The sequence below is a fragment of the Pavona decussata genome, unplaced genomic scaffold, assembly GCF_977016875.1.
Source record: "Pavona decussata unplaced genomic scaffold, jaPavDecu1.1 SCAFFOLD_286, whole genome shotgun sequence".
In the NCBI taxonomy this organism is placed as follows: domain Eukaryota; kingdom Metazoa; phylum Cnidaria; class Anthozoa; order Scleractinia; family Agariciidae; genus Pavona; species Pavona decussata.
The window spans coordinates 247,002-261,291 of NW_028145687.1; the positions used below are offsets into that span (position 1 = coordinate 247,002).

Consider the following 14,290-nt stretch of genomic DNA (forward strand, 5'->3'; position numbering starts at 1 on the left):
ATAGGTGTCCTGCCCTGACAATATACTTTAGGAATAAATGAAATCATTACTGAAACATCAATATATTTACTTCCTGAGCGGCTAATTAACTAGACAAAGAACACGTAAAAACATAAGAGATGAAATGATGTTCAAAAAGCGCGATTGCTTTCCTCAGGTTAGCGCTTCAAGTACAACGATTTTAAGGACGGTGCCTACTAATACCGAAGTATTTTTGTGCGGTTTATGACAATGCGGAAAAAGTAGATCTTAGCAAGGGCTATTGGAATCCAACAAGAAAATTGGTGGTAACCACGCATTTTTCAGAGATAATTAAGCAACAATATCTCTAAAATGCGCCAAAATGTAAAGCAATGTATGGGATTTTTTTCCTAAATTGACGCTTAATTATCTCTGAAAAATGCATGGATATCCCCAATTTTCTGTTGAGATACCAAAAACATTTGCTAAGTTCTGCTTTCTCCGTATAGTTTTAAACCGCGCAAAAATATTCCTGTGTTAGTAGGCACCACCAATAGGAATCCCGAGTATCTTGCGATGCGCAGAACGTATGCGCAGTAACAATAGTAGGCACCGTCCTTAAGTTGAAAATAACAGTCAGAAATCTGGCATTTGTTTGCAAAACGCGAACGGCAGCCATTTTCCCAATTCTAAGGCTTGCGAAGGATCGCTATATGACATCCAACCCTCGTCTGTCTAGCCATTCTACCTTTCGGTGCCGTCGCGTAAGCTCGAGGCTTAAACTGGATCTGACAACGTTAATTGACATAGCTGTATATAACAGCATGCATGTTTCAACTCAACTGAGAATTGTTCTTACTTTCTTTGAACAAAAGGTGGCGAGTAAGCCATCCGGCTCGGAGTCACGGTACCTCGCCTAGATCCTTCGCTGGGAACATAACAACTCAAAACATTACACTTTCAGTTTAGAAATCAATCCCCGTCTCTGAACATGCATTTACTTAAATGGCCAATATAGAAGTGTGTTATGTCTTTCATACGAAAAATCTCTTCACCTGCAGAAGAAACACGCTGCTTGTGTTACCGCTCTGTCAAACTGCTATAATATTAGATGCAACTGATGTTTTGTCCTCAAAAGAATGATGGTCAATACAGGTTAGTTGGAAATCCGTCACTCACAGTCAGTAAGTCAATCCATCCAAGCCCTACAGTCAATTAGTCAATTAGCCAGCCAATTAGACGGTCAGTTAATTAACCATCTCTCTGTCAACTAGCCAGTCAGTCAGTCAGTCAGTCAGTCACTACTGAGTCAGTCAGTTAGTTAGCTAGCTGGCTAGTTTATTTGTTGTCGTGATTGTTCGTAAATTTATCTAACCAAGAACATCTGCCAAATGTCTAACCTCCTAGCATCTACAGTTCGTAATTTTGTAAGTTTGCTTGTTCCGACCAAGCCGAGTATTGTGCTCCATCCATCTCAGGAGCCAACTCATTGCCCTCTTCTAGTTTGTGTCTATCTCCACCAATTGCAGCCTTGCATTCGGGACACGTGCCTCTCTGCATTGCACCACCGCACTCACCAATGGCGTAGATGTGTCCCTGGGGACATTTGTACCAATGACCTTTGGTCAGACCAACCGCTGACACGATCTGCTTCTTTTCTTGTGGTGTTAACGGATTGAGATCAGGGAAAGCCCTCCTACATTAAAATAAATAAATAAATAAATAAATAAATAAATAAATAAATAAATAAAGAAGTAAGTAAATAAAGAAATAAAGAAATTAGCTTGAAAAATTTAAGAACTGATGACTTTCCAACTTGATGAAGTTTTGCCATGAGAAATTATGATTGTGGTTTTCCGGCCGGTCAAACAAAATCTTTAGCAGACTGCTTTTGTCAAGTTAACACTCGCACAAATAATAATAATAATTATAATAATAGTCTTTATTCAATCAAAGGATAAAAACACATATCCTAAGTTACAGTGAAAAAGTAAAAATACACGATAAAATACAACAATAATACAGGATAGAAAAATACTATACTAAATTATATTTAAAAATAAGTCTATTTATAAAGTTTGCGGTTGAGCTTTTGTGGGTAAAAATTTCACAATATTCCATGATACCTAAACACAAAAAGCTGAGAAACACGTAAAAATGTAGTTTTTTTCGCCAAAAAACCAGCTTACGATCACCAAAGGCAAACCTCTATCAGCTAAGATGGCTAAGTGTGGAGGGCGTTTATTTACTACCCGACGACGTCTCTAAGGGGAACTAAGGTGAACACTAAGCCGGAACGATCGGACTTTCCGGACAAAATCGGAATGCATTTTTGGGCACTTAGAATTCTACCGGACTTTCGGTGTCTCCAAGCTGGTTCAACCTCGTTACCCTTAATTTATGAGAGAAACGCCCTGGGAACGAGGTTGAAACTGGTCCGAAATCATATCGGGTAACTTATTCAGAAACTGAACTGCCTAAACAGAAAACCGGCATAACTGGTAACCATGGCTCAATTGGATCAGACACTGGCGTTACTTAAATAGCCGCGCAAGGTTAGTTAAATATCAGTTTTTGAAGGTTATATGAGTTTTTGTTAATCTGAAAATGGTTTGAACCCAGGCTGATCAAGTCATAAGTACGTAAATTACGATCGTCGGGATGAATGTCTATTTATTATACTTTAGTTTTCATGCTGTAATGCGCCTTTGACCATTCTATGTTCAAAGGCGTACCATATAAGTTATTTTAGAAGAATGTCACCTCATACAGTCCTTCTCAGGACTACACTCACCAAGACGATCACAAGTTATATACTTACAACAATCAATCATCACCTTATAGCCGCAATATTTTTCATCAATTCGTCAAGCTTCTCATCTTCTATGCGTTGGCCACTGTTCAGTTTTTCGCGCACTGTAGTCATCATTTGGTAGTGAGGCTCGTCTAGCTGTAATTTCAGGTCCTCGACGTCGTGGCTCAGTAAGCATAGCTCAAGTTGGAGATTAAGTCTGGAGAATTCTGTGTTGATATCTTGCAATTCTCTTTGTGTTACTCCACTTGAGATAAAACGTTTTCGAAGGAAGGACAGCCCATTTGCAACTTGAAGGCCTTTAATTTGCAAAAAAAAACAAATCACGGTAAATCTAGAGTGATTTGTTCATGTCACTGATGTCATTGTTGGCATGGCTGTCCATTTCTTTAAGTCCATTACTTTAATTTATTGTTTGTTTCTCTATAACGTTTCTCCAGATCTGCTATCTGTGAGTGACTATTCGGTCAGGTATCAATCTTGTGATTACGGGATTTGTCAATAATACAAAATGTTGTTTGTCCTTTGACTTACCATTCAAGTTAGTTTCCTTGCAGACGTCCAATGTTAGGCTGCTTGCATTTACTTTAATCTTTTCCCTCATCACGCAGAAACGTTCCATCAGCATCACCTTGTTTTCAAGTAATGTTGCCATCAGATCATTCTTCAATTTATGGACCCCACGTACCAGTACCATCCAGTCAAGATGATAAGTCTCTCCACTGAACTCTGCTGACAATTTGGTTAAACGATTCAGCAGACGCGTCATCTTCTCGGTAAGGCCATGGCTGGTTCTTTTTTGCATTTCTGCCTTTACCTTTTCTATGTCTTGAAGCTGCTGCTTGATGACGTTACCGTACCGTAGACTCAGACGAATCGTCGTACTACAAAGAGGACACCTTTTCATTTGAATCACGTGACTCTCCGTTGTGCCATCAGTCGTGTCATCTAGCATATCCATGTACCTGGAAACAAGATTTTGTCGCATCGCTTAGCAATGTAGTTTATAACTGTTTCAATCTGGACAAATTTCCATAGTCAGCACAATCCAAGTGTTCCAACCAAGATCAAATTAACAAGTGCCTCATTTATAAAAAATGAAGTTTTAAGTTCCGTTAATTGTTCCAATACTCATCTTCTAAATTTCAAAATGAGAGCTTCTTCATTTTGCTTTTAAGTCGTGTCAAATGTTATTTCAGTCGCTCAGAAATTGGCCAAAATAGCAGCAAATCAGCTTAAGAACTAAAAAAAGAAACCAAATGGCACATAGAAGTGAAGGGTCTCAGGCTTAAAAGGAGGAGAAAATGAAAACTGAAATGCTGATGAGAGATGTAGTAAGAAAAATGTAGTGAGAACCTCAAAAATGATATGTACAGAATTGGAATCGATTCATAGATTCTTCAGTTTTAGCCCTCCTAGCTGGCTCCAGAGGATGTCCCAAGGAGCTCCCAGAAGTCCTCTTTAACCGTTCTGCTGAATAAGGGTGACGCGGGATGCGAGAACGAAATCAGGAACGCTTTTGCACGAGAGATGATAACTACCTGTCAAGATCGGCCACTGCAAAGACGTGCCCGCAATCTCGAAGCCTGATAAACCGTGCACCCTCGTCGTCCTCTCCACCCAAGAAAATTTTCGTAATTGGTTCACTTTCGTCATTTTTTGTGCATAAGGCACAAATGCACTCCTTCTCGCACATCAAACCACGACAAACATGGTAGCACTTCAAAATTTTATCACAGGGTACGTTGCAACGCGGTCTGTCACACGGTTCGTGGCATCGCTTGAAACATTTATGATGTCGACATTCCCACGAACAAAATTCCATACAGGGATTGCATTGTTCTCCACACTTTTTGCCGCATCTACTGTGAAAGCAACGGTTTTCACAATGTCTGGAACAAGATGGGCATGGCGTGGTGCAGGCCTCTTTACACAAGTGAGAACAAACCAACATGCGCCCACACCTAAATTTACATCGCTTGTGCACTCGACCCATTCGACACTCGCCGCACGTCCCAGAGCACAGGTGACCACATTCCAAAGTGGCCCGACAAGGCATTGGGCAATTTGTTTGTGTGGCAGAGCAGGCAATGGTGACCTTGTGCCCACATGGCCAATCACTTCTCTTCACCAGCTCTTGGCACTCAGTTGTACATGGCTTTTTACAATGGTTCTGGCAGATATGGCCACACGATAGTATCTTGGCACATCGTTCTGTACAAGGAACACTTTCGAGGTCCACCCCGCATTTCACCATCGCCATATGACCGCAGCCCGGCAACGCTTTCTCGACTTGCTCTTCACATTTCTCCAGGCAAGGTTCACTACAACGCTTGGTACACGGATGAGCACAGTCTTTAATTTTTCTCGCACAAGGCTCCCCGCAGACGTACTCTTTATGTCGTGTGTCATAAGGATGGCAAAATAGCTTGCACGCATGGCCGCACTCCAAGCGCACCTCGCATCTTAGCAGACATCCCCCGTCAGGAACTTTCTCGCTGAAATCTTCTGCTGTCTCGGCTGCTACTTCCTCTCCATGGATTTGACAAACAAGGGGGACTGCGTTTCCGATGCTACTACTTTCTTTCAAATCTGCCACAATTTTGCTCCAGATGTCACTGTGTTTGGAGAGAAGGTCAAAGTTTCCGATGCAGTAAAAACCTTTTTTGGCACGAGAGAGAGCCACGCATGCACGGTTGATTGTCTTGATGAAGCCCACCTTCTCGTCCTTGTTGCTGCGCACCAGCGACAAAAGGATGATGTCGTTTTCTTCGCCCTGGAAGTTGTCAACGGTCGTCAAGCGAACACTTTCAAGGTTTTCGTTTTTGAGGCAGTCTCTCATGGCAAACATCTGTCCCGTGTAGGTTGTCAGAAGTGTTATCTGCTCAGCCTTGTAGCCTTGTTGAAGTAAGTACCGACACAGAGCAACTAGGAACGTAGCTTCGTGGTCGTTGGTATGACTGTGCGATTCATCATTTTGGTTCTCTAAGTGAAAGTGGTTGATAAAGAACATGCTCTTCTTCACTCCTTTGATGTCTTCATACTTTTCCACAGATTCGTGATTCTCAAGATCTTCGTAGATGTGTTTCATCAGGGCGGCAATTTCAGGCCTCATTCGATGTTGTACAGACAGCTTCTCGCATTGAATTCCAACATTCACCATTCTCTCGAAGAGTGACACATCCAGTTTGTACTTCTTGGCCAATTCATAGACTGAAGGGTTTGGTCTAAGTTGCTGATGATCTCCAATCAAAATCAAGTGTTGACAACCCTTTGTCAATGATGTAATAATATGAGCCTCAAGCACCTCAGCCGCTTCTTCCACCAAGACGATTTTGGGGCAAATCTGCTGGAGAATATGGCGGTACTTGGCGGCGCCCGTGGTTGTCATGCCAATGACACGTGCTCTTCGAAGAACATCATACTCCTCCATCTTGTCTAGTTCCTTGTCACGTGACACTGCTTCTTCGAACTCTGCTTGGGTCTTTTGCAGTTGTTCCTGCAGGGAATTTTGTAACCTTTGACGCCACAACCTGTATAACTTCCAGCGGTCTTGTCTGCGTAAGTCATTAACATGGCGAACAGCATCCTCCTCCTCTTCGGTCATCACTTCTTTGCTTACTAAATTCCTTTTCAAGTAACCTGGATTTTTCGCCTCGTTTAGAGAGACAACAGCTATTTCCCGTAGCGTAGCATTGGCGTCTCTGTCGAATCCCTCTTCGTTGTTAAAACAGTAACCTGGTGTCGCTACCTCCTTAAGAATATCATCTCTTTGATAATCACTTCGACTGTTTATTGATCCGTCACAGATGTCAACGTCAAGCCACCTCAATAGCACCCCATTGATTGATCTTTTTGAAGCCATTCTCAAAAACTGAGCATAGTGCTTCCCTTTTATGCACGTTTGTCCTTTAACAGGTGCTTTAAAAACATCGAGAGAGATCATGCTCGATCTTGTAGCTTTTAACGTGAGGGAAGAGCGCTGGTAAGAACGCTTTTGTGATTTGATCTCGTATCTTGTTGTTCTTCTGGCAGGACCAACAGTACTTTGTGCTATCATCTTTAGTTTCTTCAGATTGTACTGCTCCAGCTTCGGACTCTTGCTTCGGCCACCAACCCGAACGATACCTGGAAACCCTGGAAACAGATAGACAGTACTTACAGTCATGCCGAGCTATTACAATGTCGTACTTAGATACCATGTTACTAACGGCCCGGAAACAGATGGCTGATTAACAATGAGGTGCTTGATAAAAGCAGTCAAGAGCCGAAATAATGAGGGCCACCTTTTAAGTTAAGCTGCATCTTAAGCGATTTCTAAAAAAAAATAATACAGAACATCGGATAAATCCTATCCTAACATACAGTGTAACTTCATGAATCCGATTTCAGATTGTGTTGTTGTTTTTATTGTTCTTGTCATTATTATTATTATTATTATTATTATTATTATTGTTGTTATTGAAAATAAATATATGAAACAGATATTTGACTTGTTGGCACCAGCATCGCAGAGGTCATGGATTCGAATCCCGTTGAAACTTGCATTTTTGGAGGCTTTCTTTTCACGACTACTCAAGTTGCGTAAATAACTGCGGTGGTGCAGTTTCGTCTATTCAATCTTTCACCTACCATTCAGATATATTTCATATATTCATTTATTCATCCTTCACGGGAATATTACGAACTAACAATATAACGAGCTTCCATTTTGCTTGATAGCTCAGTTGGTAGAGCACTGCACCGGTGCCAATCGCAGAGTGTTCGAATCCCTGAATTTTTTCAGGCTTTTCTTCGCAACTACTTAAGTTGCGTAAATAACTGCGAGGGTCTTTCGTCTATTTAATATTATTGTTGTAGATGTCATTATGGAAGGCAGCCCAATGTACTAACGACGTCTGTAGCTGTGTTGACGACTTTGGTCCAAATTTTCACTGATACAAGGTTTGAAGTCTTTTCTATCACACTACCTGCCCCTGAATTTTGACTTGGAAAACACAAAAGAGCAGCTAGCGCTTTGTGTTTCTCTTTAGGATGCATTTCCAGGCGAGTATTGTGAATTCGGTATCCATTATGTAAATGGGAAGCCCGCAAGAAAACCAGACAGTCAGTTAGTTAGTGGCATAGTGTAAACAGTCAGTCAGTCTGATGGCTATAGGAAGTAGTTAAAATGATTTAGTTAGGTCGGGAAGGTAGGTAAGTAACTAAGACAGTATACCTTTCATGGGTAGAAGGCCTTCCAGGAATTGATCCAGGGCGTGATTTGTAAAGGACACCATTAAAATTGGCGATGTCGTCTTCTCGTCTTTCCAAAGAAAGGCGTTATCCAAAAGAGCTCGAGCGATTTTCAAACCAACATACGTCTTTCCAGTGCCTGGTGGTCCTTGAATCACCGCCAATTGCTTGGTCAGCGCCAGTTTAAACGCACCCATTTGAGATTTGTTTAAGCCCAGGATTTCTTTTTCAGGCCATTCGAAGATCACGTGAGACATCTCGTTGTCCATGGCATTGTCCAGGCTGTTCAAAGAGTCTGAGTTATCTTGCTGCGGGCTGAAATCATGTGCATGCGCAATGGATGCCTCTGACTTCTCAGGAGAAGCCAACTGAAAAGCTTGGGTTGCGCTTTCAGTGGTCTTGAGGCTGAGCTCATTTCCCACTTCTAGGTGAGAATACGGGCCTACACGCTGGTCGCTATCAGACGTTTTTGACGTTTTTTCCTTTGATAATACACCACTGAAGTCAAACAAGATCGCATCTTTTTCTTCTCCTGCTTTGTTAAGTTGCAAGTGATATTCAGGAGGTCCAACATCCTGACAGCATTCCACAATATGCCGCTGAAAGGGGAATTCTTCTGCTTTGATCTCCTTCAATGCTTCCAGCACGTGTCTGTAGGCTTCGAAGTACGCAGGCGACTCTAACATCACAAACTTCTCCTCTCTTTGAATAAACTCATTTACTTGCGCCGATTCTACGTTTTCAAATCTTACTTCTAACTCACCCACACTCAGCCCATCGGGATCGCGATTTTCCACAGTTGCGAAAACCAGTGAGGCGAATTCATCTGGAGAGAGGCAGAGCAGCGAGCCAAATTTGAGTCGTTTAGATCTTCCCCACTTTACGTGCTTCACTCTGGGATGAGAATGGTCAAATCTGATTCTGTAAAGCCTACCTTTCTTGCCGTATACAGGAGACAGAACTGTGACATTATAGTACGCAGAGACGTTTTCGGCGCGTCTGGCGTTCTTCGAAGAACTCGGTTCCAAAGAATGGTTATCTTTCGTTAGTTCTTTGATACCGTCACGAAGAGGCATTACAAAGTCTTCTCTTAGCAGACGAAACTGTACATCAAGGTAGTGATCCAAGTCTTTAAACTTTCTGTCCGTGATATTTTCACGAAGAAAAGGCCTGGAACAAAGCAGATCTGCTGCGTCAGGGATGACGCTGAGGTCTCTGAAATTCTGCGGAGGTTCGGTTTGGGAATCTTGAGCACTCGCAGTCATGGCTACACGAATCACCTCATCCTTTAAGTTTTTGACATTCTGTAGTTTCTCTTCAAGGCCGTCACCGTCTTCGATGAGATTTTTTTCATTCAGCGCGGCCAACGAGGCGCTGAGCTGCGGAAGAGGAAGGCCATGCACTATGCTTTCACCGAATCTCTGTATCATAGCATTGAAAACGACTGTAAGGCCATTAATCACAGTGCCAAATTTAGTATCGCTTGAGTACGCCATCTCGTTTATGAAACGTGAAAGGACTGGTCCGGTGATAAACTTCTTCGCTTTGGGAGAGCGCAGTATTTTCTCTGCGTTTGCTGTTACCATGCTGTTTGACGAGCATAACAGCACAAATGAAGAAATAACCAGCTTCATTAAGTCGGGCCTAATCTCCTCCAAGCACAACAGCGCTTCGAACCGTCCGGCTTTGCTAGCTAGTTGTAAAATAGCATTTTCTGAGGATTCGTCTCTACAAATCTGTTCCAGCGCTTTGAACCCAATAGGTTTCGACACATCTTCTCTTCCTTGTTTAGCATCTCCGTCCGTCCGCTGACGTTTCGGTTCTACGGGACCCCTCGTAGGACTTCCGAATCCGCGTTTGCGACCACGTACCGGAGTGCCAATCCTTCTGTCGTTATGTGACATCTAAGAAATACTACAAAGTCAGCATGATGTTAATGTAAACATGATTCAAATCACCCTTGATCGATACTGTATCTGTACTCTACCCTGTTTTAGCATCTGAACTTACAATTTCTGAATCATAACATATTTCTCATCAAGATTTTCGTCGACAACAAAAAAGTCTCAGAATTAACTGGTGCTTATGACAACAACCTGCAACAGTCTAACGCGTGATACCTACTTTTTTTGCACCAATCAATTCGAAACTTCAACCTCCCTTCCCGGGCACATTTTTTGGAAATTTGACCGTGTACCGTGCCCGGGGAGTGGGGAATTTTATTGGGGTGGAAAATTGAAACCGGAGTATCGTTTAGATGGCCTAGCGGAACTCCCACGTGAGTATTTGGGCGTTGAGGAGTTTTTCAAGGACGCGATCTCACCATTATTAGTGCCATGCTTAGCGAATGGCTCACTTCAAACGGTCTTTAAAACAGCTTTTGAAGGTTTCGTTAATATATCGCTGTGCACAAAACATGACCATTAAGTGGTTGATTGATTGATTGACATGACTGACTTATTGATTGATTTCAATCAATTCCAGCAGTGCCCATTCTCCCTCGGGCATTATCCAGGCATTTTTCAACATTGTCTGCCCCTTGGGTTGTGCATTAGCCTCAGTATCACGGGGCATTTGACCGCCTCATAATTCTCACCTCACAATACCGTCGCATCGTTACAATGATATGTTCACCAGCAAAGACAATAAATTCTTGATAAACTACGTCTGAGAAGGACATAATTAGGATGGTACATCCACGGAATGAAAGGTCATTGCCACTATTTAACTGAGAAATAGGACTTATCCGAGACTAAGTTTAGCGTGAATAATGATAAGCATAGAAGCGAAGAAATCAACATCTTTTTGAACTGGACCGTGGGGCATTTGACCAGCTCGTCTGTCCCGGCCGTGGGGCATTTGCCAGTTTATTTTCAAAAAATGCTAAAGTTCGGGGGTCATCCGGGAGTGGTGCCACTGTTGAAATTGACTAATGCATTAGGGTTGGGCATTTGAACGGTTTTTTTGATCCCGAGAGGTGAGAATTTGAACAAGCCAATCTTCAAAAGTTCAAATATCCGGGGTTTGCCCAGCGGGGACATTGAAGTTTCGAATTGATCGGCGCATTATGTTAAAATGTTCAATAAACTTGCAGCACAACTGGCGTACGCACTTCTGGTAGTTTTTAAGTCAAAATCAATTCACCGATTTCCCTTTTTTTTTTTACCGCCATGGACGCTAAGGAATTATGACACTGATCTCCTTCAGATATTGTAACGTTTACAAACTAGACTATTGTTCTCTTTTTTTTTTTTTAATTTGTTGATCGCTCTCAAATTAAATTGCTTTTAATTCGCCGTTTATTTACCCAATTGCGAGCTTGAGGCTCGCAAGTTCCAAAAAAATGGTGACAAAAATCGCGTGTAAAGGTTCGTTTACACATGCGATTTTTGACGCGACGTTTGTCGCACTCCACTGAAATTTCCTAGCGCTAGTCTTCGACTTCAAATCGCTCTTCGTTTTTCGAGAAATCCTACTTAATTTGCGTCTAGTTTCAAACCCGTGCAATGTTGCGGAGATAAATCGCGCTGAAATCGCTAAAATGTTACTTATTATCCTACAAATATACATAACCTTGTATTTGTTATCTTTTACTGCGAATGGGTTGGATGGAAGTGGATTACAACTTGAAAAAATTGGCCAATTTTTCAAGTTCTTCCTGGGTATTTTGGAGAAATTGCTTAAAACTGATTTATAGTTTGTTCTTCATTGGACAAATCAGTTAATATTTTCCTCCCGGTACCCTAAGAAATATTCATGTTAAAGAAATGGTTCTATGTTAAATATTGGAATAGCTTTGATCAAAACGCAGTAAAATCTCCGTGACAGTGCCTTTTTAATTTCGTGTGTCGGGGAGAAAAAAAGGCAAAATAGAGATCGTCTCCAGCTGAAACAAAACTGTGCTTTGTTATCAATGTGTTGAATAATAAAACTGCTTTGCAGAATACCCCCTGATTTTAGCCAACTTGGCCGTAGGTATCAGGTGATATTCCGCGCGATTTCGAAGGATAATTTGCTAAATATGCACTGAATATAAAAAGTTCTCCAAGCGACTTTCAATTATAGCTGCACCGATGCGTTAATTTTTAAATCAATCTCAGTTACGTAAGATGACTACCTAATCGACGACCTCTTTTTGTCGCCTTCTTGTAACAAGTTCACTCTCATACGATATTGATCGGTTGGGGTAGGCATTCGAAGGCAGATGAGAATTGGAAGTACCGTGCCGTTCTTTATGCAGGGCGTAACATGTCGATAATTTCTAAAGTCGATAGACATCGATCGAATTCGATACTAATCAGTCGATAAAAATTGATCACAAGATTTCTTGTGATTATCAATTTTTATCGATTTTCAATGCTAAAATTCCATTTGATCGATTTTAATCGACAAGTATCTGAATACGAGAAAGACGTATGGCAGAAGATATAAAGACCGCAGTCCGAAAGCGGAATAACCAAACGGGAGCCAATCGGCCATAGCAAGGCTTCATTAAACCCGGATTCAGTACACTGTATTAGAAGCTCAAGCAAAAATGAGGAGCAGCAAAATAACTCTATTCACATCAAATCTCCAAAAAACTCTTGAACGTTTGTTGCTTTTAGATAAACGTGGCTCAGGGAACATCAGTTCAGGTTATATTACAGGGAACGAAATCGGGCACGATCGAACGATGTAGCACGGCTGAACAAAATAATGTTAACTATTTCTCAAAGTATAAATCCCGGCTATTCTACATTTAATAACAACAGCATTTATAACAAACCACTTGGTTGCTCTGTTTTTATCGCCAATTATCGACAGATATCGAGTACTATCGACTTATCGACTACGTTCACGGCGATGATCGAATTCGATCGACAAGTTACGCCCTGCTGTATGTAAGTGACGAAATAGCACAAACGAGAAGCTGTAATCAGACTTACCTCCAAGACTGATTTCTCAGTGCATTTACATTATAAAATTGAAAAACTTAACCCCGCGAAATTTATGGAAGAACTCAAGCTGCCTGCCAGCTAAGACAAGACTAAAGTCTCATGATTTCCCTGAAAAACGTATGTTCACCGGCAAATTCTTAGAACTCCAATGTGACAAGTTGCCATTGGTTTTGATTGATGCACAATCCACAACATTCGATAGTTATTGGCCGTTATTCTTAGGCTGATGAATTCTCAGAAACAGCGGACAAGGTATTTACCTCTTCCGGTTAATTTCCAAGAAAACTACCTCTTACAGCAGACCTAACGTTAATAAGCTGAATGTGTGTCATACTCTAATTGTATGACTTCGGATTTCAGTGAAGCTCATGAAAAGACAGGCCCGGGCCGGAAGGCTCAATAATTGAGGACAAAGTGGCTAGATGTTCCGGTCCAACTCAAGGCAAACTATCCGGCGCTAAAGAATTCATAAGTTTATTTGCTATAGGTTGATTGCATTGCCGCCATGTTGGTGCCAAAAGAAAATTTGCTCGCATATAGTTTGTGTAAAAATGGAGACGGTACAAAGGAGAAAAATATTATTGTTCCTAACCACCATTATGACCGCCATGACCTAATTTGCAATCAACCTATATATAGCCTTAGGGGTGTAAGACGGTTCAACAAACAGGAAAAGCTTCATTTTATGCTTCACCTAACTCGGACCTCTGTTCAGATTAGTCTCTGCAGAAAGCCCCTTTGTACGAATAGGAATAAATATTTCTGTTCACTTTGACTTCGGAGATATTCCGAACCAAGAGAACTTAAGGTACTTTGAAAAAAAAATTGCTGATCAAATCTGAGCACATCCTCGTCGGTTATAACGCCGTGATAACATTTATAAAATAACCTAGAACCAAGTCAAAAGTTGATTATGTGACTCCAGTCGCATCTTGAGATCTTATAACCTATGTTTTCAGAGTTTGAATATTTCAACCTGATTGCTTCTGATGTCGTTTCTGTACTTCTCTTTAATTATGGTCGCTAAACTCACGTACCAGACCTAGATAACTTGAGTGACTTACTAAATCTTCTGGGTGGGTCGATACCAGTTTTTTCAAATCGATCCGATACGAGTTCGAAATTTACCGATATTTGGAACTTTTTTTGGTATCGATATTGTGACGTCATTATCAAGACTTTTCAGTGATGTTATCACTAGGCTCGATTTCCGCCGCTCACTCGGGCCCGGACTTTGAGTGGGCGGCGGAAATCGAGCCTATGTTATCACCTACGCTCTAAAAACATTTTTTATGGCCCGTAAACATTTCACAAAAAACACAATTAAGGTACTAGGGCCAGACTC

General features: G+C 41.5%; 1 protein-coding gene across 3 annotated transcripts; it reads right to left on the reverse strand.

The window, feature by feature from the left end:
* Window positions 1–1,363: 1,363 nt before the first annotated feature.
* Window positions 1,364–13,067, reverse strand: LOC146455041 (NFX1-type zinc finger-containing protein 1-like). 3 transcript variants are annotated; one of them, XM_085094689.1, is made up of 6 exons: window positions 12,934–13,067; window positions 7,992–9,922; window positions 4,315–6,901; window positions 3,308–3,738; window positions 2,799–3,072; window positions 1,364–1,657 (listed from the first exon to the last, which is right to left on the reverse strand). In XM_085094689.1, exons 2-6 carry the CDS (start codon window positions 9,910–9,912, stop codon window positions 1,372–1,374), a joined length of 5,499 nt encoding a protein of 1,832 aa, XP_084950815.1. In that variant the 5' UTR covers window positions 9,913–9,922; window positions 12,934–13,067; the 3' UTR covers window positions 1,364–1,371. The 3 variants fall into 3 exon arrangements, with proteins under 3 accessions (XP_084950815.1, XP_084950813.1, XP_084950814.1); XM_085094687.1 differs by having other exon boundaries at window positions 4,315–6,910; XM_085094688.1 differs by having other exon boundaries at window positions 4,315–6,910; window positions 7,992–9,912; window positions 12,934–13,064.
* Between the last annotated feature and the right edge of the window lie 1,223 nt (window positions 13,068–14,290).